At 38.6% G+C, this 21,760-nt stretch overlaps 1 protein-coding gene across 1 annotated transcript in view; it reads right to left on the bottom strand.

Moving 5' to 3' along the window:
- Positions 1–13,068: 13,068 nt before the first annotated feature.
- LOC101033098 (switch-associated protein 70-like) overlaps positions 13,069–21,760 on the bottom strand; it is a 28,337-nt gene continuing 19,645 nt past the window's right edge. The window contains 3 exon segments of the mRNA XM_074402347.1: positions 13,069–14,625; positions 14,627–14,845; positions 15,392–15,465. Of these exon segments, the coding sequence (XP_074258448.1) occupies positions 13,084–14,625; positions 14,627–14,845; positions 15,392–15,465 (1,835 nt within the window). The 3' untranslated portion in view covers positions 13,069–13,083.

Here is a 21,760-nt window from a genome sequence, read left to right as displayed (position 1 = left end):
GCTGAGAGGAATTTAGCTAGATGAAGAAAAGGTATACATGCACTGCAGGGAGAGGAAACGGTGTGAATGCATGGAAGAATTCAATTCAATGGTTATTCAAGTAGCAGTGACTATATCTGAAATCAATAAACAATGAGACATTTGAGTATAGGTTTGTGGGTGGCAGAATAATTGCTTAAAGGCAGGTCACAGTGGGTGTGTGGGTATCTTCGGCACAACACTCTGGCATGCAAGGCCATCCTGAAACATTCAAGCATTTTGGAAACAGCATTCATATAGTAGTGTTGACAATAGATTGGAATATGATTAAACTGAAGGCAAAGAAAAAAATAAAATTATTGAACCAATAAAATGGGGTGCAGAAGAAGTATTCATTATGATTTTCATTTTCATTATAACTTAAACTGGTCTTTGCACATCAGAAAGCCACATCTTTGTTAACAGCTATAATTAGTAAAAATCCCAAAGGTCAGTCAGGTTACACCTACAGTCAAACCATCTGCATACAATAATTTTAAGAAATTTTTAAAAAATACATGTGTAGTGAAGTATCTGTTAAAAGAAAAACAAGTGTCCTTTCAGTTAAAAATACCATCTGGATCATTTCAAACCTACCAGGTACAAAATGTAGCACTGAAATGTCTAAGGTCTGAAATATATAAACAAAAAAAATCTTAAAAGAGATTTTAAGTCTTCAAAAAATTCCCTCCAGAAGGCAGGTTGGCATTTTTCACACTGCACCTGGATTTTCTTACATTAAATGTCATGTTACTTCCTAGAAGGGATATTGTGAAGATTAACACGATCACGTTTTAAAGCTCTTTGAGATTGTCAGAGTGAATTCTTGAAAGTACAAGGTGTAACATTCACTGTTCACTGCACAGTTATTTGAATCCCAGTTAGGTGGGATATCAGAGTCAAGCAGATAAACTTCGTTTTACCCACATGAAGTAGAAAAATGAAATTCAGTAGAGAATTAGAATTGGTCATGTTTGAATTATGGAGCAAGAACTGTGCAACATTGCTGCATTCTTGTTACCTCTAGGTGTCTTGACAGACCCTTCATAATATAGAAAAAGATTTATACCCAAGTCAAGTAGTAAAGGAACTTGCTCATTGTTTTTAAGGTTGAGGGAGTGAAAAAATGTTCCTGCAGGTTAAAAAAAGGTATAGATTTTTTAAAATTTTTTAAATATTGGAAGATTTACTTATTTATATCAATTTTAGTCAGTCAACAATACACATTCAACAGTCATTGATGCTAGGATGAAGTGGAAGTTTTGCCCAGGATTTTGTTAGCATGTAAGTCAGCAACTTCACTATTTTAAAACTGCCCCTGTTTTTCTGCTAATAACTGCCTCTTTCTGCTTCTGTACCTCAGCTTATTGCTTACTAGCCAAAAACCTTAAGGAAACCTGCTGCGTCGTCTAAAACCTGCTGTGCTGTCTAAAGTTCTGAGTTACTTCCCCTGCCTCTTCACCTATAAAAACTGTGTACTTTTCTTAGCCGGGGTCCAGACTTTTGGGTGTGAACCCTTCTGGGCCTGCCGGCTTAATAAAGTGTGTTCCTCCATTTCCCTGAGTGCCACTTGGGTTTCCTGTCAGGTAAAATTTTCCGCAACAAGACGTTCTAAAAAATTATCAAAAGCGGTAAACTCAGCAAAATAATTGGAACCTTTTTTTCTTATAAAATACTTAAAATTATAGACATACATAGATATACAAACAATGGAAATATATACAGTGTTCTAATAACATAGTCCATGAGATCTGTGCTGAACACTGATAAAAGTGAAGATTTGCTTTTCCCTTCCATTCACTCATTTAAAAGACTTCAATTGATTACCTTATGCAAATAAAAACAGGGTCATATGGCTTGCATTGTAATTGATTTGTTCATTCAAACATTTATTGAGACCCAGACACTAGAACGAATATGAAATATAGTAAGCTCTATTTTATGTCTTAAGATTATTTTTCTATAGTGGTGGAGTCGGATATGTAACTATATCATAAGGTCATCTTTTAAGGTGGAATAGTAACTACAATGTATAAATAATACAATGACAATCAGTAGTCAGACAGGAGTTCTCAAACCTAGCTGCATTTTAGAATCACCAGAGCATTTTTATTTAAATAAAATGCACAGGCCTCATCCATCCCCGCCCCCCTCAATTCTAATTTAATTGGACTACAACGGAAAACTAGAGTGTCGTGGCTTTTTTTTTCCTTCTCAAAACTTTCAATGAGTCTAATATGTGCCCCAGGGTTGAAGCTTCCCCACTCCCATGCTAAATGGTTTGCTTAAAAACTAATGAAAAGAGAGTTTAAAAACTCTTGAAATTGAAGACACTTCTGAGAAAATCTGTAGGTGAAAAGCGAGATACCTTAAGACAGGTATCACTAAAATTGAATACAATGTGATACACGTGTTCTAACAATTCAGAAAAAGATAGCAGAGCTTTAAATAATATTCACTAAACCCATGAGCCCAAATGCAGGATGAACTATATTATGCAAATATTTATCCTTGGGCCCTCAGTCTCCAAATTCTTCCAGTTACCCAATTAAATTCAAACTAGTCAAAACCTCTAAGGCAGGTTGTGCCACGTTTTGTATTTGGAATAAATTAGTGATGAAGTAAAGACGTAGCATTCAAGAAGCCTGCATTTAAAAACAAAGCTGAGGCCGGGCGCGGTGGCTCAAGCCTGTAATCCCAGCACTTTGGGAGGCCGAGGCGGGTGGATCACGAGGTCGAGAGATCGAGACCATCCCGGTCAACATAGTGAAACCCCGTCTCTACTAAAAATACAAAAAATTAGCTGGGCATGGTGGCACGTGCCTGTAATCCCAGCTACTCGGGAGGCTGAGGCAGGAGAATTGCCTGAACCCACGAGGCGGAGGTTGCGGTGAGCCGAGATCGCGCCATTGCACTCCAGCCTGGGTAACAAGAGCGAAACTCTGTCTCAAAAAAAAAAGAAAAAAAAAAAAAAAACAAAGCTGAAATTCCAGGCATCATCAAGAACAGTCAAGAATCTCATGGGATGATCAGATCTTCCCAGCCACCGAAATATCAAGACAGTAGTCTACATTGGCAAGTATTCCATCAGAAATTACAGTCCTGGAATTTGGGGTTCTTGCTCAGTTTTCCTTGGTGAGGAATAAAAACAAATGAAATTCAAAATCCAAGAGTGTCTTTGTTTAAGAGTTTTCCAAGAAGTTTGTTTGTGAGCATAAGATTTACCATGTTTGTGTTTGCAAGCACAAGATTTACCACGTCACATAGTTATGGTGAGAGGACAAATCAGATGAAAGGTGATCCTTTATTAAGTCCGGCAAAGGGAGGCTTAATATAAATAAAAACTCAGGACCAAAAACTAGTATACTGAAATTTTCAACCATGAAGTATCCAAAAAAGTCTAAGACCAAAGTTTATAGTCTTTTAAAAATATTTTTTCAGTAACTAAGACCTTCATGTAATGTTTTCAAGCATGCCTAGCAAGTTGGATTCAACACAGTTAGAGAAAAAGAATCATAAATGAGTAGGTAAGCTTCTTTACCTACTCAAGGAGTTTTAGAATATAGCCACACATTCTCTCCACTTCACTACTCTTGTTGGAGCTTATTGTCTTACATTTAAAAACATGGCTCTCTTTTGGTTTCTCTGATTGATATATGTAAATGCACCTTTGAAATATATCAATAATTATAGACCTAGAATTGTCATCAATTCTCATAATAGAATCTTTCAAATCTAAATTGTCTGTGTACCTACAACCCATTGACAATGTGTTTTTTTGCTGTTTGAATTGTTAGAACACAATACAGATTGTATAAACATAAACAGATAAAATTTATGGTGACTTTTTTATAGCTAACAAAAATGAGTGATCAAAAGCAACCTTTTAACTATTAGCTTTATTCATAGAGGAAATAAAGAGACACTTTTTTTTTTCTTTAGGTTTTCAAAAATAGCAAGCTGGATGATTGAATAAGTAAGCTTCTTGTTGGGTATTGGCTTCCAGGAGGCATTTGCTTTTTATTCCTGCTCTATTCCAATAAATCTTTCTCTTCCTTTTTTCTATCACTCATACAACCCATACTTACTACTAAGACAAGATTATTACCACGAGAAAAGTCCATTGCCCAAGCAGGTATGATCACAGAAATCTCCAAGTTAATTCAGCTCCTGTATAAGGAGTTCCACTAGATTAGGAATCCCCAACTTTTTGGCACCAGAGACTGGTTTCATGAAAGACAATTTTTCCATGGTTTGGGGGAAGTGCAGAGGGATGGTTTCGGGATGGATTCAAGCACATCACATTTATTGTGCACTCTATTTCTACCATTATTACACTGTAATATATAATTAAATAATTATACAACTCGCATTGTGTAGAATTAATGGGAGCCCTGAGCTTATTTTTCTGCAACTCGACAGTCCCTTCTGGGGGTGATGGGAGACAGTGACAGATCATCAGGCATGAGATCCTCATGATAAGTGTGCAATCTAGATCTTGCATATGTACAGTTCACAATAGGCTTCATCCTCCTATGAGAATCTAACGCTGCCACTGATCTGACAGGAGGCAGAGCTCAGGCAGTAATGAGAGTGATGGGGAGCGGCTTTAAATAATGATGAAGCTTTGCTTTTTTGCCCACCACTCACCTCCTGCTGTGCAGCCCAGTTCCTAACAGGCCATGGACTGTTACTGGTCCATGGCCTGAGGGTTGGGACCCCTGTACTAGATGTACTAGATAGACAATGTTTATCATTTTTAGCAAAGTGTCAATTCCTTGAAATACTCAGAAGAACAGTAATGAGTAAGACACAGAGCAATCGGAAATACAGAGGATCTCTTCTGTTAGGCTGCACGTAAGCTATAGACAACATCTGACCATGGCAAAAAAAGACAATCTTTCCCCGGGATATGGCAAGGACACTCAGCCTCACTTGTATAGTCTTTTAAATTTCACTCTATACAAAGACAGAGATTACCGTCAGTGGTGGCATCTTCTGAAACAAAGGGCAGAAACTGATATTTCACTGAGTGGCAGGTAATGTCAGTATAATAACCCAAACCCTTCTGAAGATGGCAAAAATGTTTTCTCAAGCTGCTACTAAAATCTGCTTTGCCTAATTCTCATAAATAAAGAACATGATGGTTTTGTTTCTCTGACAACACTTTTGAATGTGATTGACCTTCATTCTTTGCCCTCTGATCTGTGTCCAAGTAGCAGGCGAACACCTTAAACTAATCTTTGCATCCAGTGAGCAGTCCCAAGGAAGACCACACAGACGTTTCTGCGATTTTCACTGTCAAATTTTCTATTAAAGATTATACAATTAAAAAAGCTGTGACTTCTTAAAAGTTTTAGGTTTTCTGTGGCTTTAGTAATAGAAAATGTCTAATTCTTTATGAAATAACAGATACAAGTTATTTTGCATATACAGGGTTTTAAAAAATACATTGGTCAAGAATATTGCCTTGGATACATATGTAGAATATGTACGTAAAAGTGTAAGAAGTGGACTAGAAAGCAAGCACATTAACCTCATGATAGCTGTTGTCTCTGGGAAGAGAGAGTAAATAATGGAATGGTGAAACGTGGTTGTGGAGACTTTAGCTAAATCTGTAATGTGTGTCTCTTTAAAAATGATGAGGAAAATATGACTAAGTGCTAAGTTTTAAATATTATGTGTTTTATGTTGTTGTTTAATCTTTTCTGCATTTGGAGATCTCCAAAAATTAAGAAAACAAGACTATTAGCTAATGACATGCTCATTGTGCTTTCTCTTTCTGAAGAAAATGATTGCAATTAGAACACCCTTCCTTGTTGTCTAATTAGTAGCTTGCATCAAAGAAATCTTCACTGGGCATTAATCAATTCAAAATTGTGATTTTAATGGTACTAGTCACACTGCTTTTAAATAAACACATTAATATTCAAATTCATGTGTAAGTGCCCCATATATCTGATTAACTGGAAGTAAGAAAAGGCTTAATATATGCAGAACACCATTCACGTGCTCTAAAAGGCAAATGAAGGAGCTTAGATAAATATGAGTTATATGTGTCTGTCTTTTATGAAAATGAAAAATTCCCTCAAGAAGGGCCCAGATATTTGGCTATTTTGACATTTTACAAGGTATAGAGCAAAGCACTGAACCTGGCACGCATCAGTAAGAATAAAAATGAGTGCATTCACTTACAATAATAAATTCAAAATAACATTTATATTATGTACATGCATCACACACAGCAACTATGTAAGTGTATAGAAGTTCTTTCAGTACTGTTTATAAGACCTTTCAAAAAAAGATCCTAAAATTATCGATGACTGTTTACTTTTGGCCCATGAATCATTTCCTGAATGTATTTTACTATTGTGATTCAGCTCTGTTTTTAACTTAGTTATTTTTTTGTTTCCTTTTTAACAAAATCAACATTTCTCTCTTCAGATTGTTCACGGGTCTGGCCTATCTCCTGAGGTACCACCAGACACATCTGTTGATCTCCCCAAACACGAAGACAGCAGCAATGATGGGCTTACAAAATAAAAACTAGAGAGAGAGTCTTTTCAAAAGACTCTCAGATGGGAAAAATAACTCAAAATGAGATAACCAGCAGATGCTCCAGAATATGAAAGTCATCTGTAAGCGTTTAGTGGAATGGAGAATGCTGAAACAGTTCACCATTTGCCAGACGCCTGAAATAGAGACAGATGAGCTATTCCTCTGAACTCCAACAACAGCGCCAGCTGAAAAAGCAGACCCTTTCTGCCAAGGGTCACTTGTTGGAATTGTTGACTGTAAATCAGAGTTCTCCTTTTGGACTTATTCAGAAAATGCAAACGAAATGTTCATATGTGCACCTTACCTTGGGCACAAAGACCATCATCCTTGGTGGCTGAAGGTCCATTGGGGTGGGCACAAATTGTTTAGATGTTTTGAACAAACGTACCTTTTTATAAAAATCACGTTTTACACAGCATTTCTTACCTTTCCTTGATGAGCAAGAAAGGTTCCCAAATAAAACAACCCACATTTCAACTGCACTGGTAAATGGTGGTAAGAGATTTAGGTCTGAAAATCTTTATGAAAAGGCTCCTCTTTATATCTTTTTTTCCTCCCTAATATAATTGCTGCTACATTACAGTGTCTTCTAACCTGCATTAGTGGAAAAGAATGCCTTTGTGTGAAATGTACTATCTGGAATCCTTTTCCTCATATTGTTTAGATCAGGAGTCTGTTTTTTTGCACTCTCTCCCAGGGTGTCTGAAACATTTAAAAATAACAGTGGGTAGTCAGAACTGCTCGTGCTGGCAGTGGGTGCCTTATGGTTTGCCATCACATAAATGTCAACTTTGCTTTCTTTTATAGAGCTAAGCAGAGATAAATCTCAGTAGCAAAGAAAGAGGTCTTCAGATTTTTGTAGTTTCCTCCATTTCTGTGTGTGGCCTACCAATCAGCCCAGAACATCTCTGCACCTCTTCATCCCATTTAACTCTATCACCTATTTCTTTCAACTTTTCCAGATCTGCCAGGAGGCTGGGAGGAATCTTTAGTGGGGTTAGAATATGGTGGGGTATAGTGGGATATGGACCAGTGGGTCTCACAGTGCAGTCCAAGACCAGTAGGAGCAGCATCACCTGGGAACTTGTCAGAAACACAGATTCTTTAGACCTCGCCTTCCGAATTGGATACTGTAAGATTGAGATTTATTAATCTGTTTTAATAAGTTGTTCAGACCATTCAGATGCACATTAAAGTTTTAGAAACTCTAGTCTTGACCACAATGCAAAATTTCCCGTAGGAACTTTATCATTGTCACCCTCAGATTTCTCCACCCAGTATTTCCCAATTGTAAAAGCTTAAATATTTTTAGATGCCCCTTTAGTATCTATACTACAGTGACCCCAAGATGCAAAAAGGATCCCATCTAAATTAAACTTGGTATCAGCTTGTGGAATGTGTAGTGGTGAACTAATTTGCATTAAGAATTTGTCTTGGATCAGCAAAACAGGTCCAGGCTATAGCCTCAGTGCCTTCTAAAAATCACACTCCTTTGATTTTTCTATTAACAAAGGAGAGATGTAAAAGCCTTGCAGAATAACACTGCTAGCTGTGCATAAGACAAGCACTTGGGTTGGTTGATGAATGGATTACACCTATCAGTGCAGGTGTCCTTCTTGGTGGATAAAAACAACGGATTCATTCTTTCTCTTAATTAGCTTTGAATGTACTACTACACTCTACTCACTTGAGTGAGGTTTTGCTGAATATTTTAGGTTACATTCCAAAAGAAGGAACTGTGGAAATACGAAATTGAGGAACTGCAAATTGTTTTGTGACATTTAATGTAAAAGCTGGTGACACTAAAAACAGAAAGAAAATATCGGCCAGGCTCAGAGCATGTGCCTGTAATCCCAACACTTTGAGAGGCCAAGGCAGGAGGATAGCTTGGGACCAGAAGTTTGAGAGCAGCCTAGGCAACATAGTGAGACCCTGTCTCTACAAAACATTAAAAAATTAGCTGAGCATAGTGGTGTCCACATGTTGTCTCAGCTATTTGGGAGGCTGAGGCAGGAGGATCACTTGACCTTAGGAGCTCGAGGCTACAGTGAGCCTTGATTGAGCCACTGCACTTCAGTCTGGGTGACAGAGGAAGACGCTATCTCTCAAAAAAAAAAAAAAAAAAAAGAAAAGAAAAAGAAAAAAGAAAAGAAATCATAAAAGAAAGATAGAAAAGGAAATACCAACAGACATTTTGTAAATTGATGAAGTTTATGAATCACCTGAAAAAAAAAATCTTGAGCTTATGTTAAGAAAATAGATGACTCTATCTACTTTTCTATTGTACTTTCCAAAGGTATTCTTGTGAAGAGCCTTTTAGAATATTTCCTCAATGTCATTTAAAACATGTAATCTTCACCAGGCCCTCTCCACATTCCCAAATAGAAATGGCATGCTTTCTTTCTTCTACCACCCAGCTTGAAGTCCAAGAAAGGGCCTTCCCTGTCCACATTTGTCACCTCTATCAACCCAGGTCAGAGAAAATTTGCTTTGCAAGGGAGGGACCAGAATAAAGATTGTCCTGAGGAAATGCCTGGATCTAAGAAGTGCTCAATTGTCAAATAAACCAGGAGTTTGTTTGCTTTTAAAATTGGAACAAGATTATTCCTGAAGACTTCACCCATGAAGCATTATGAGAAATGCATTTTAAAGTCAAAATGTCATTTTTCTAGCATTTTTGGAGGGCTTTTCAAGGGTTGGGAAGACCAAATTCATTAGTTCTGCCTGGGTTGCTGAATTCTGGGGTTGGCAGTCCAAAAATGAATTCAGCTTGTCTCACGGCTAAGTGTCACAGGATGGAGACATCTCCTCCAGGTCCCAGTGGAAGGTGAGGGCCCCAAGCACCCAGAAGTTTTTTTAGCAGGAGCCAGCCAAGCAACCAAAAGAATTTTCACCCTTCCTCTATGATTGGAATATAAGATTTACTGTACCAACACTGAAAATATGTCCTTAATTATTAAGCATATACATCAATGCCTGCTGTGTATAGATATCTTGAGTGCGATGAAAAAGTATGGAAGAGATAAAAAACAAAAGACAAAAAAGACAAGCTAATCCCAGGAATAATCTGCAACTCTGCTGAGAAGAGCAAAGCTATAGTAATGAAATGGCACAAGGGTGCTACAAAGGAGTCCTACCTGAAGTCAGGGTGTTAAGCTCCATTGCTTTGCACTGAAGCTCCTCTCTCCAACCACAATGCTCTGAAAGCGAAAAAAAAAAGAGGCAGGTTACCCCACAGGTAACCATGTTGAGTATGCTGTTGAGAATCTGCTATCTGTAGGTCTGGGAGACATTAACAAAACATGGACAAATGCATGACACATTAAAAAACTAGAGACTATGTCATTTCAACTGTTTTTGACAAAATATTCATGTTTTACCCTGAACTCAGAAATGTAGGCCTTGTTGCAAACACAGGGGCATTTCATTCAGTGATTAATCTCAATAGTTATGGCGGGAGGAAGAAATCACCAAGAACGATTCATCCTCTTCTCTCCTCCTCTAGAGGTAAATCAGGTATTCAGAGAAATTCTGCCTTTTCTTTTTTTTTTTTCCATATTCTGGTATTTTTAATTTTCTTATTGGGTCCATTTTACTTAAAAAAGACATACAAGATATTTTTAATATATCGTATAAAAATTAGCAAAAAGTTGTGGAAGTTGAGTATATTACATTGTACAATGTTTTGATATGAATTTCTAAATCATAAATATTTGGTTTCCTCTCAGCATAGCCCATCACAAAAATACATTTTAAAAACTGTTTTCATGCTTAATTTCTGTAAATGATCATATTCCTACTTATTAAGGAAAACAGCTGATTATGACAAGCACTCAAACACTCCTGAAATTTTCTGTACAATAATTACAAAAGTAAAACCAAGAGTTTGGTTGGCTCTTTGACAGGTAAAACCATTTTAAATACTAGGAAAAATTCAGTTAGTATCAAAATATAATTCCAAATGGTATTTACTTAGTTCATTTCTGTACTATCTTTGATTCACAAGTATCTAAGCCAAAGCACTGTTTACAAGGATTTTGCCTCCCCTAGACATACTGCCACCGAAACCAAGATATAAATTGGTAACACTGTGCATTAAACCACATATAAAACTGCTTGGTCATATCAAGGTCCACCTGTGACCAGAAAGCAGGCAGTCCTTAGGCCAATGTCTGGGAGCCAGACAGTGATGTCTTCAAGAAGCCAGGGCTAGAGCAGCTAAGCCCCAGGTCATGTTTTCAGCTACAGCTGTGGATTAAGCCAGGTTTAAGGAAGGACATTCTGCAAAAGTGCAGGGCCTATTTCACAACTTCTAGAAGTAGAAATTCACATATTCTATCATCACCCTCCCCACCATGCAGAGACTCCCCAGGGCTACACTGTTTCCACCCCACAGATTTCACATAGGTAATTAGCTTCTTTGTAAAATATTTTTTCCTCATTCTGGAATGAGGGATACTGGAGTTTTCTGGTGTAATGTGTAATCAAACCACAGGAAAGTTTCCATGCCTTGCCTAGTTCTCACTGGTCTAATACACCTGCCAGCTACTGAATAAAATGATAATACTGATAAATGGCTGAGCAGAAATTCAACACCCAAATCAGCTGTCAAATCTCAAAGGCACATGATGCAAAAATATTTTAGACAATGATGTAAACTTTACAAAGGTAACTACAAGAAATCATTGAATAAAGTTACATTTGTATTAAACCGCTAAAAGTCTTAAGACCTAAAGACCACTTCTTCACTGGCAAATATTTTCTCGTTATAAAAGGTGATAATTTATGGGATTATATTCCAGTTTCCAAATGCATACACTGAAACCTCTAATAACACTCTCTCTAGATGTATACATCTATTTGGAATTGCTTTCTTAATATGCACTTAGCAAGCACTAGCATAAGAAAACCTGAGGTTCTCTGTCCTCATTTAATACTTGTAAAGAGAAAAGGACTTTATTCTAGTGAATTCTGCCCCCACTTTTTTTGCAACAACTGAATTATCCCCACATTTATTTACAATTTTAAGCTTGATTGCTATCCATGGAGTTCCTGCTGCTTCTCAATTATAACTAGTGTTGGAAGGCTTGATTTCATAAATGTTCTTCTTATTCCAAAGAGAGGTCATGTATGAAAACCTTCCTTAATACTCCTTTGAAATCAGATACATATAAACTATGATCCTCATTTCCCTGTTAAACTTGTTTCTATTGGATATTTCCTCCATTGTCATCACAGAGGAAGGGAAAAAGCAGAAAAGCTGCCCATCTAACAAAGGCTAACATCATGGCTAGGCTAATATATTGACATGCTATCATCTTTATGGTGTTTTGAATCTAACTAGCAGACAAACGGTCAACTTCCTATTGGCCATGTGCATATAATTTGCTTTCTTAATTACCCAAATAACTTTTATTTCAAATTAGCTTCTTTCTACTACTCAGCATAATCCTCTCACAGCCTGGCATATACTTCGTAGCACATCATTGACTAGAGAGAGTGAGTACGAGAGAAAATTAGGTTGAGAATATGGGGCAAAGGGGTGGTCTCCTTTAAGGTGAGGGGAAAGGAGACAGGAATGAAACATGTCAAGTGTATGATGGTTAGAGAAATAAACATCTTAGTAGAAGCTAGAAAACCCCTACTAACAGGATCACATTCCAAAATGGCAACCAGGAAATGGCAGTGACTCTGTGACTTCTCTGTCAGAGCACCAACTGTCAAAGGCATTCCATGTCAAGTATCGGGGAATGGAAAGCAAACTGCCCAGTCTAGTTTAACAGCACATACTCGGAGAAGGAAACATGTTGCCAAAGGAAAGAGCTAACACCCAGTCCACAGAGGTTCTGACTACCCCGTGGCAGTGAGCCCCTCCAAACTCTGCAGAGCTGACTATACTGTCCTGCACCCTGCCTCGTTTGGGGAAGAATCTGAGAGGGCTAAAAGGTAATTTTCAGAAGGTGTAGTTTTCAAAGAAAGAGTAAATAAACAGCTTGACAATACTGACTTTTTTCCCCTTTTCAGGTAGCCCTTATTTGCAGAAAGATAAATAAGAAGGCTTCCTTAGGATATTGACCCACTTATAGAGGCACAGAAGGAAGAAGAGTTAAAAGCAGCAAAGCCATTTTTTTTTAAGATGGAGTCTCACTCTCACCCAGGCTGGGGTGCAGTGGCATAATCTGGGCTCACTGCAACCTCCACCTCCTGTGTTCAAGTGATTCTCCTGCCTCAGCCTCCCAAGTAGCTGGAATTATAGGCACCTGCTACCACGCCCAGCTAATTTTTTTTTTTTTTCTATTTTTAGTAGAGACAGGATTTCACCTGGTTGGCCAGATTGGTCTTGAACTCCTGACCTCAGGTGATCCACCCGCCTCGGCCTCCCGAAGTGCTGGGATTACAGGGGTGAGCCACCGCGCCCGGCCCCCAAAGCTGTTTCTTTTGTCTTTAGCATAAAGCTCTCCCGCCATGTAGTATCTACATAACTGATGTGATTGCCAGCAAGCTCAGTCATTCCGTGGTCTTCTTCTCCTTCCAGTTCTTCTCTCTCTCTTCAAGTTCCACCTCAGTGAAAGCTGCAGGTCCCCAGTTAGTGATCAGGTGAGGGTTCTTTGAACCTGGTTCTATCAGTCAAATTAATCCTTCAGGATGGGCCACTTTGTCCTTCCAGCTCTTTGTCTTATTAGTTGCCATCTCCAGCTTCTTTTTAACTTCCTCGTACTGCTCAGGTGTTTGTTTCCATTCCAACTCCAGCTGCCCCAGCTGCTCCATGGCCTCCTACAGAGCCTGCTCCTTCAGGACACACTGATTCTCCAACTCCTGCTTCTCTGCCTCAGTCATCTGAATGGCCTGCTGCTCCAAGTGCCACTTTTCTAGTTCAGCCCTCTTGGAAGACTCTTCCTCCAACAACCTGGCCCGAAGCTTCCACACCGTCTCCTCATCTTGCCGGGCCTGTCTCTCATCCTCAAGAGCCTCTTGCAAGAGCCTTAGGTACATGTCTTCCAGCTCCCGTACTCGCTGTAAATACTGTTCCAGTTCAGAGGACTTTTGGGCCACCTGTTCTTCCATCTGCTGTCTGATAAGCTTCTCTCTTTCCAGCTCTGTGCTGAACCTGGCCTGAAGTTCCACTTGAGTCTGAAGGCGTTTCTTTTCCTCTTCTGCTGCACGAGATGCTGCCTCCTCCAGTTTCTTCCGCATGGCCTCCAACTCCAGCTGCTTGCTTTTGTTGGCGGTCTGGAGCTCCTTCATTTGCCGCTCCAGTTCCTCTTGTTCAGCCAGTTGCATCTTCCGGAGTTCTTTCCGATGCCGTCAAGCTTCTTTGTGTGGTGGAGGGCTGCCCAGCTTCAACAGATGAATAGTAGAATGAATGGCTTGAATCCACTCCTGTTTCTTCTTCTTATCTGAAGCACTGATTTCAAAAGTCTTATCAAAACATTTTATGAGAAAAAGGCATTTCTTTCCATTTTTGTCAGGCAAGGACTCTACACAGCAATTTTCATCCAAGAGAATGTCTCCTTTCTTATCATTCAGATCCTCACTCACATAGTAAGAAATTATGTTGGGTTTTAGCACAAACCATAGTTCAGTCCAGTTTTTCCATCTGTGGCCTTTTGTCATCATGTAACCCTGTTTTAATGCATCTAATATAAGTTCATTAAAGACTTCATTAATTGCCATAGACACAGTCTGCCGATCCATGCCTTTGCTAAACTGTCCATTTCCAATAAGCTCAATAAGTTCCCACCCAGAAAGGCCATCTTTACTGTCATCAAAGTTGACTTTATAATGTTCAAATTGTTCTTGCTGCCAACCTCCTTCCATAGCTTCTGTAAGCTTCTTAAGCAGGTATTCGATCTCTTCTGTCACAATAATTAATGGATACTTGTCCTCAGATAAAAAGCTGAAAATAACCCATACTTTAAATGCATCTTCTTCTGTAATGAGCAGAGGATTCTTTGTGAGGTTTTGTTTGACACAGAGGGTCCAACACATCCTATGGAATTCAATCTTGTCAAAGTTGTCTTGGACCTTTTCCAAAATGAACTCGTTACTAATAAGGCATGTAGCCCTGGTTGGACACTGGCCCCTCATCATCATCATCCCTGAAGTGTTCTTCAAGGGCGACTGGCTCATGAGGAACCTTCAGCACCGTGCACAGGTTATGGGAAAGGATCTTGAGCTGGGACTTGGAGGCTTCGCCGCTGTGGTCGTGATCAAGTGCTGCGAAGGCAGGCCAGATGGCTTTGAGCAGCTCGTCCTTCCAATTCTGCCTCTTAAAAAAAGTGAAGGAATTCAACTTTCTAGTTTTGTGGCTGTTTAAGATGCTATCTTTTCACCTCTTTAAATAAAAAAATTTAGAGTATTTTCACATATACGTAATGTAAACACACACATGCACGTACAAACATGCATGTATATAGTATTGGGTTGCATTTTAGCAACTAACAGTCCTTTTGTGAAATAATGGTCCTCAGTGTGACATTACATTCTCCAGCAATGCCCGATGGCATTTCTAGAGCATATCATTATGTTCTGAACTTAGAACTATGTGAACAAATTCACACCCAAAGCAAAACCAGCAAAGTGTTGGCTGGCTTCCAGTTTCACTTTCCATGTTGTTTTGCAGGAATAAAGAGCAATTTTGAGGTTGAAAATGAAAATGTCTTCCCAACTGTGATCAACCCTTTGACCGGGCAGAAAACAGCTTGAAGCCTTTGCCTTTCAGGCCCTGAAGGCTTCCACCCTAAAACATTTCTGCTCAAGAAGACAGGCTCTGGAAGTTTTAAAGCATCTCAAGTGCTGGTCTACACTTACCTACCTCTTTGGTCTTGCCCTGCTTTCCTGTATATGTAACTCTTGCTAGAGTACAAGTTCTCTCTTCTCCTAAGTCTCCTAAAAGGGAAATGTATTATTTGAAGATGTGACTTAGGGGCATATTTAATAGTTGAGCTAAATCAGGTCTTTAAGTCGAAGGGCCTACCGGGCCATATACAGTACAAAGTGTAACATCTCATACAGTAATGAAGGGAGTTAAACTTAAGGGCAGGAGTTCTGATTGGTACCAAAGTTGTTCATTTTGTCCTTTTACACATTTTTTGGACACAGAATAGAGTGCTCTATAGGGAAGAGCTAGTCTTGGATTGAAGTAAAATTATTCAATTCTACAAATTATATACTTTGAAAAATTTTGTATGAGGTATTCATGGAGCAAACTGGTGGTGATGTAAAACAATAGAACTGAACTTTTTTGTGTACCAAACAGTTTTAGGTTGGTATCATGTAAGCAACCACATACAGAGAAAAATAAACAAGAGGTAAAATTTACAGATTTTTTTTTCTTTTATCATGTGGAAATGGAAAAACAAATGGGTTAAGAGTTCTATAAAAAGTGTTTAAATTAGTAAGTGGAAATTAATTATTTAATCTCTGGTGTTGTAGAAAAATCAACATCACTTCCATTTTAGTGTTTATGATTTTAAAGAAAAAAACTAACAAATCTTTACTTCTATGGAGTTTACAGAAATTTAACTAAGCAATTGCAGCCATGTGACAAACCTTATGACGGTTGAAGTACAAGACGCTATGGTAGTGCAAACAAAGACATCTGCCCGATTAGGAGGGTCAAGGAAGCATCTCAAGAAAAACAAGTTAATTCTTCAACAATGGTTATAAGTTAGCAGGTGCCATTAGACACTGGAAACATGAAACTGCCGCCACACTGGGAAGCCAGTGGCCTTCTAGGAAGGCACTTCTGAAGGCAGCAATAACTGGGAAGAGCCAGCAAAATGAATGCTGCCAAACATTGCCAAGTGAAAAGCTAACCATTTCAGGAGAAGGTGAGGCCACCGACTTAAGGTCAAAAGAAGGGGAAAGGGAGCTGAGGCTTTTCTGGAGTCATTTAAAGGTAGGACTGCCATTGAGGCTAACAGCAAGGAATGTATCAGATAAAGAGAATGGAGCCTAAGACAAAGGATGGGGTATTGCCTTTTGAAGCTTCTCCATCAATAATTATCACTAGAAGTCAATCCATCAGAAGTTCAAGCAGCTAAAGCTTCAAATCAAGAGGACTTGTTCTCATGCAAATGTCTCTTAAAATGCAAACTAAGGAGAAAATAAGGTAAGAAAATGTGGCATGAAAGACAAGAGAGAGTCTTACTCAGCAGCAATTTCTTTAAATTAAAAAGAAAAGTTACAAATCGGTGGGAAAAACGTCTCTTTACAGCAGCAGGTGGCTCAGTATGTTCCATGTAAATGGCATTCAACTACAAGTCTCTAAATCCCATCTTTTGAAACATTACTCTGAATTATTTCTTTTAAAACATTGATCTGCCAAATAGAATAGGCCTCAAGAACATTTCACTCTGTAATTTCAACACAGCAGGGACCTAGAGCCCACCAATGCAAAAGAAATGTTCTTTAAATAACAATGACTGTGATGTCAATAGACTGAATGAGGTCTCCTGCTTAGGAGTTTTGATAAAAAAGAGTAGATTTAAAGATAGTGTATTAGACTCCAAAAATGGTGCTGCAATACTGAATATTACTTCACTGTGGCCCGTAGGAAATGTGTTTTGTCTGTTCTGTTTAGTTCTGGGGTTAAAAGCAGTAGTCAAATCATGACAGCGAGGAGCTTTCTGCTCTGTTATATTACAGCACACTTATTTTCTTCCAAATATTAAACAATGCCAAAAAAACTTTTAGTTATTTGGGATGAGATCCATTTTCATTTTACTCTTGTCCTTTTTTGGTTGTGAGATGACAGTTTAATATTCCAGGCTCCAAAGCAGAACTTGGCAAATGGATTTTTTAAAAAATAAAGTTCAATGCTGTAGGGAAGAAAAAAGGTGTGCAAATTAATTTTCCATGAGAAATTGTATAACTGGTATTATATAAAGATGACTATGTTTATCTTCTACTTATACAATTCTTTGAATTTTCTAGAATAACATAGTACTTTTATAATTTTCTAAAGTTGATTCATCCTTGGTTTTATTATGTGAAAACTGACACGTATTTTGTTCTATTTGAGTTTTTAGTTGATGTTCTGGATTAAATGTATGATAATATAGGGATTAGAAACACAAATTTGAGAATTAAATTCAAATTTGAATCTTCACTGAACTCTACACTTAGAAATGGTGAAAATGGTAAATTTTATAAGTATAATGCACCTCAATTTTTAAAAAGGCAAAAAAACTAATAAGAAAATAAATAAAGCAAGTTAATACTAAAAAAAAAAAGTTTGAGTCTCACTCATGACTCATAAATTGTGTCACCTTGGGAATGTTATTTAAACTTTCTTAGCATTAGTCATCTTTAAAAATGATAATAATAATTACAAATCCCTGTGCTGTTGACAGAACTAAATAACATAAACCATATGAAGGAGCTGATACACAATGAGCTTTCAATAAATTAAAATTATTGCTGTTGTTAAATGAATGGACTCTTTTGAAGATTTGGAAAGCCTTTTTTTGGCCAGGGTTACCTTTTTGTTCACACACAATATTTTTCTAGGTATTTCTGTGTTTTATTTCATTTTTTAAAATGCCACTCCAAATATGTGGATAACATCATAGCTTGCTCAAAAAAATGAAATAAAGCCATTTACTCAAATAGTGGCATTTTGAATATACCTAACCTGATTAACAGCTAAAAGTTGATCGCTAAGACAATCTCAGAAACTCCTTCACCACAAGAGAAATCAAACAAACAAACACAAATATACCCAGTTCCCTTGTTTACTACCAAACATGGTAAGAAAAGCAGTCTGTTTTGACTTACTAGCTTCAAGGCTTTCTTTTAAATCCTAGTTTAAGAATGAATATAACTGAGAAAAAGTGCAATTCTAAAAATGTCGGGTGCTGTATGTTTGTCTTTTACTTGAAGAAAGGTTACCAAAATAATGATAGGGTAAGAGGTTGAGAATATTTGATATCAGGGTGAATTCAAGCTGACACTTTCATAAAGATGTATCACACATAAGTGTGAAAAGTACTGTAGTTCATTTTCACGCTACTGATAAAGACATACCCAAGACTGGGCAATTTACAAAAGAAGGAGGTTTAATGGGCTTACAGTTCCACGTCGCTGGGGAGGCCTCATCATCACGGCAGAAGGTGAAAGGTTTGCCTCACATGGTGGTAGACAAGAGAAAGAGAGCCTGTGCAGGGAAACTCCCCTTTTTAATACCGTGAGATCTTGTGAGACTTATTCTCTATCACAAGAAAAGCATGGGAAAGATCTGCCCCTATGATTCAATTACTGCCCCCACCCAGTCCCTCCCACCACACAGGGGATTTCAAGATGAGATTTGGGTGGGGACACAGAAACAAACCATGTCATTTTTCCCCTGGCCCCTCCCAAATCTCGTGTCCTCACATTTCAAAACCAATCATGCCTTCCCAACAGTCCACGAAAGCCTTAACTCATTTCAGCATTAACTCAAAAGTCCACAGTCCAATATCTCATCTAAGACAAGGCCAGTCTCTTCTGCCTATGAGCCTGTAAAATTAAAAGCAAGTTAGTTACTTTCTAGATATAATCAGGGTACAGGTATTAGGTAAATACAGCCATTCCAGATGGGAGAAATTGGCCAAAATGAAAGGGCTACAGGCCCCATGCAAGTCCAAAATCCAGCAGGGCAGTCAAATCATAAAACTCCAAAATAATCTCCTTTGTCCCCACATCTCACATGCAGGTCATAATGATGCAAGAGGTGGGCTCCCATAGTCTTGGGCAGCTCTGTCTCTGTGGCTTTACAGGGTACAGCCTCTCTCCCACTGCTTTCACAGGCTGGTAGCAAGCATCAGTGGCTTTTCTAGGTATACAGTGCAAGCTATTGATGAATCCTCCATTCTGGGGTCTGGAGGATGGTAGCCCTTTTCTCACAGCTCCACTAGATGGTGCCCAAGTAGGGACTTTGTGTGGGGGCTTGAATCCCACATTTCCCTTCCCCACTGGCCTATCAAAGGTTCTCCATAAGGGCCCCGCCACTGCAGCAAACGTATGCCTGGACATCCAGGTGTTTCTATACATTCTCTGAAATCTAGGCAGAGGTTCCCAAACCTCAATTCTTGACTTCTGTGTACTTGTAGGCTCAATAGCATGTAGAAGCTGCCAAGGCTTAGGGCCTGCACCCTCTGAAACCATGCCCTGAGCTGTACCTTGGCCCATTTTAGACGTGGCTGGAGAGGTTGGGACAAAGCACCAAGTCCCTAGACTGCACTACAACACAGAGACTCTCGGCCCAGCCCATGAAACCATTTTTCCTCCTGGGCCTCAGGATCTGTGATGGGAAAGGCTGCCATGAAGACCTCTGACATACCCTGGAGACATTTTCCCTATTGTCTTGGGATTAACATTAGGCTCCTCGTTACTTACGCAAATTTCCACATCCAGCTTGAATTTCTCAGAAAATGGGATTTCTTTTCTATTTCTATGACATTGTCCAGCTGCAAATTTTCCAAACTTTTATGTTCTGCTCTCCTTATAAAATTAGATGCCTTTAACAGCACCCAAGCCACATCTTGAATGCTTTGCTGCTTAGAAATTTCTTCCACCAGATACCCTAAATCAATCTCTCTCAAGTTCAAAAATTCACATATCTCTAGGGCAGGGGCAAAATGCTGTCAGTCTTTTTGCTAAAACATAACAGGAAAACCTTTGCTCCAGTTCTCAACAAGTTCCTCATCTCCATCTGAGACCACTTCAGCCTGGATCTTATTATTCTTATCACTATCAGCACTTTTGTCAAAGCCATTCAACAAGTCTCTAGGAAGCTCCAAACTTTCCCACATTTTCCTGTCTTCTTCTGAGCCCTCCAAACTGTTCCAACCTCTGCTTGTTACTCAGTTCCAAAGTTGCTTCCACATTTTGGGGTATCTTTTCAGCAATGCCCCATTTTACTGGCATCAATTTACTTTATTAGTTTATTTTCCTGCTGCTGAAAAAGACATACCTGAGACTGGGCAACTTACAAAAGAAAGAGGTTTAATGGACTTACAGTTCTATGTGGTGAGGGAGGCCCCTCAATCATGGCCTAAGGAAAAAGGCACATCTCACATGGTGGCAAACAAGAGAAAGAGAGCTTGTCAGGGAAACTCCCCTTTTTAAAGCCATCAGATCTCATAAGACTTATTCACTATCACAAGAACAGCATAGAGAAGACCTGTCCCCATGATTCATTTACTTCTGACTGGGTCCCCCCCCCATCACAACATGTGGGAATTCAAGATGAGAGTTGTGTGAGAACACAACCAAACTATATTAAGTACTGAGAATTACAAAGGAGATCAGAGCAAAAGAAAGAGTTGGGAGTTATCTGATGCAAGTTGAGGTAAGAGATTATATTAACAAGGAGTATACAAGAGAAAAAAGTTGACGGTCACAAATTGAGTTTCAAGGAAGCAGGCTCTAAAATGAAGATTATTGAGCATGATGATTACTATGGAATGTGCTTGGGATCAACAGATTTGGCAAAGGGAGAAGTCAAGGTAAAAAGCAGTCTCAATGGGAGCTTCATCTAGTCCTACAGGATGCTCTAAGACAGTATGACCTTTTAGAGCTATCTTACATTGTGGTAGAGACTGGGCTCTGTACCAATCAGCCATGGGAAGCAGCTGCCTCGGAAAGAAAGCATTCTCTTTGGCTAGGCAACTCTCTCTCTTCATCTGAGATAACTCCTGAGAAGTGCTGACAGTTGAAAGTTTTCTTCTGGTAGTCACCCTGCAACAAGGTTATTAATTAGTTCTTTCCTATGCTCTCGGTAGCACACCACACATCCACTAGGATAAGTAAACATAAAATATTGCAGGAAAACTATTTTGAAGAATCTGAATAGGGAAGATAAAACAGAGTGAAAGTTTCTGAAGATTTAAGAGGTATAGATACAGGTGAACTTTGAAAGCCAAGATTCAAGAAGGAAGAGAAATACAATAGAAGTAAAATTTCTAGAAAGTTTAAGATTTAAAGAACAAGAACAGGACATTGGATTTGACATAAAAAAGAAAAATAAATAATGTCAATCAGGCAAGAAAAAGAAATAAAGGATATTCAAATAGTAAAGGAGGAAGTCAAATTGTGTCTATTTGCAGACAACATGATTGTATATCTAGAAGACCCCATTGTCTCAGCCCCAAATCTCCTGAAACTGATAAGCAACTTCAGCAAAGTCTCAGGATACAAA

This window comes from Saimiri boliviensis, chromosome 1 (genome assembly GCF_048565385.1).
Source record: "Saimiri boliviensis isolate mSaiBol1 chromosome 1, mSaiBol1.pri, whole genome shotgun sequence".
Taxonomy (NCBI): Eukaryota; Metazoa; Chordata; class Mammalia; order Primates; family Cebidae; genus Saimiri; species Saimiri boliviensis.
This window is presented reverse-complemented; position numbering and strand designations above follow the sequence as displayed.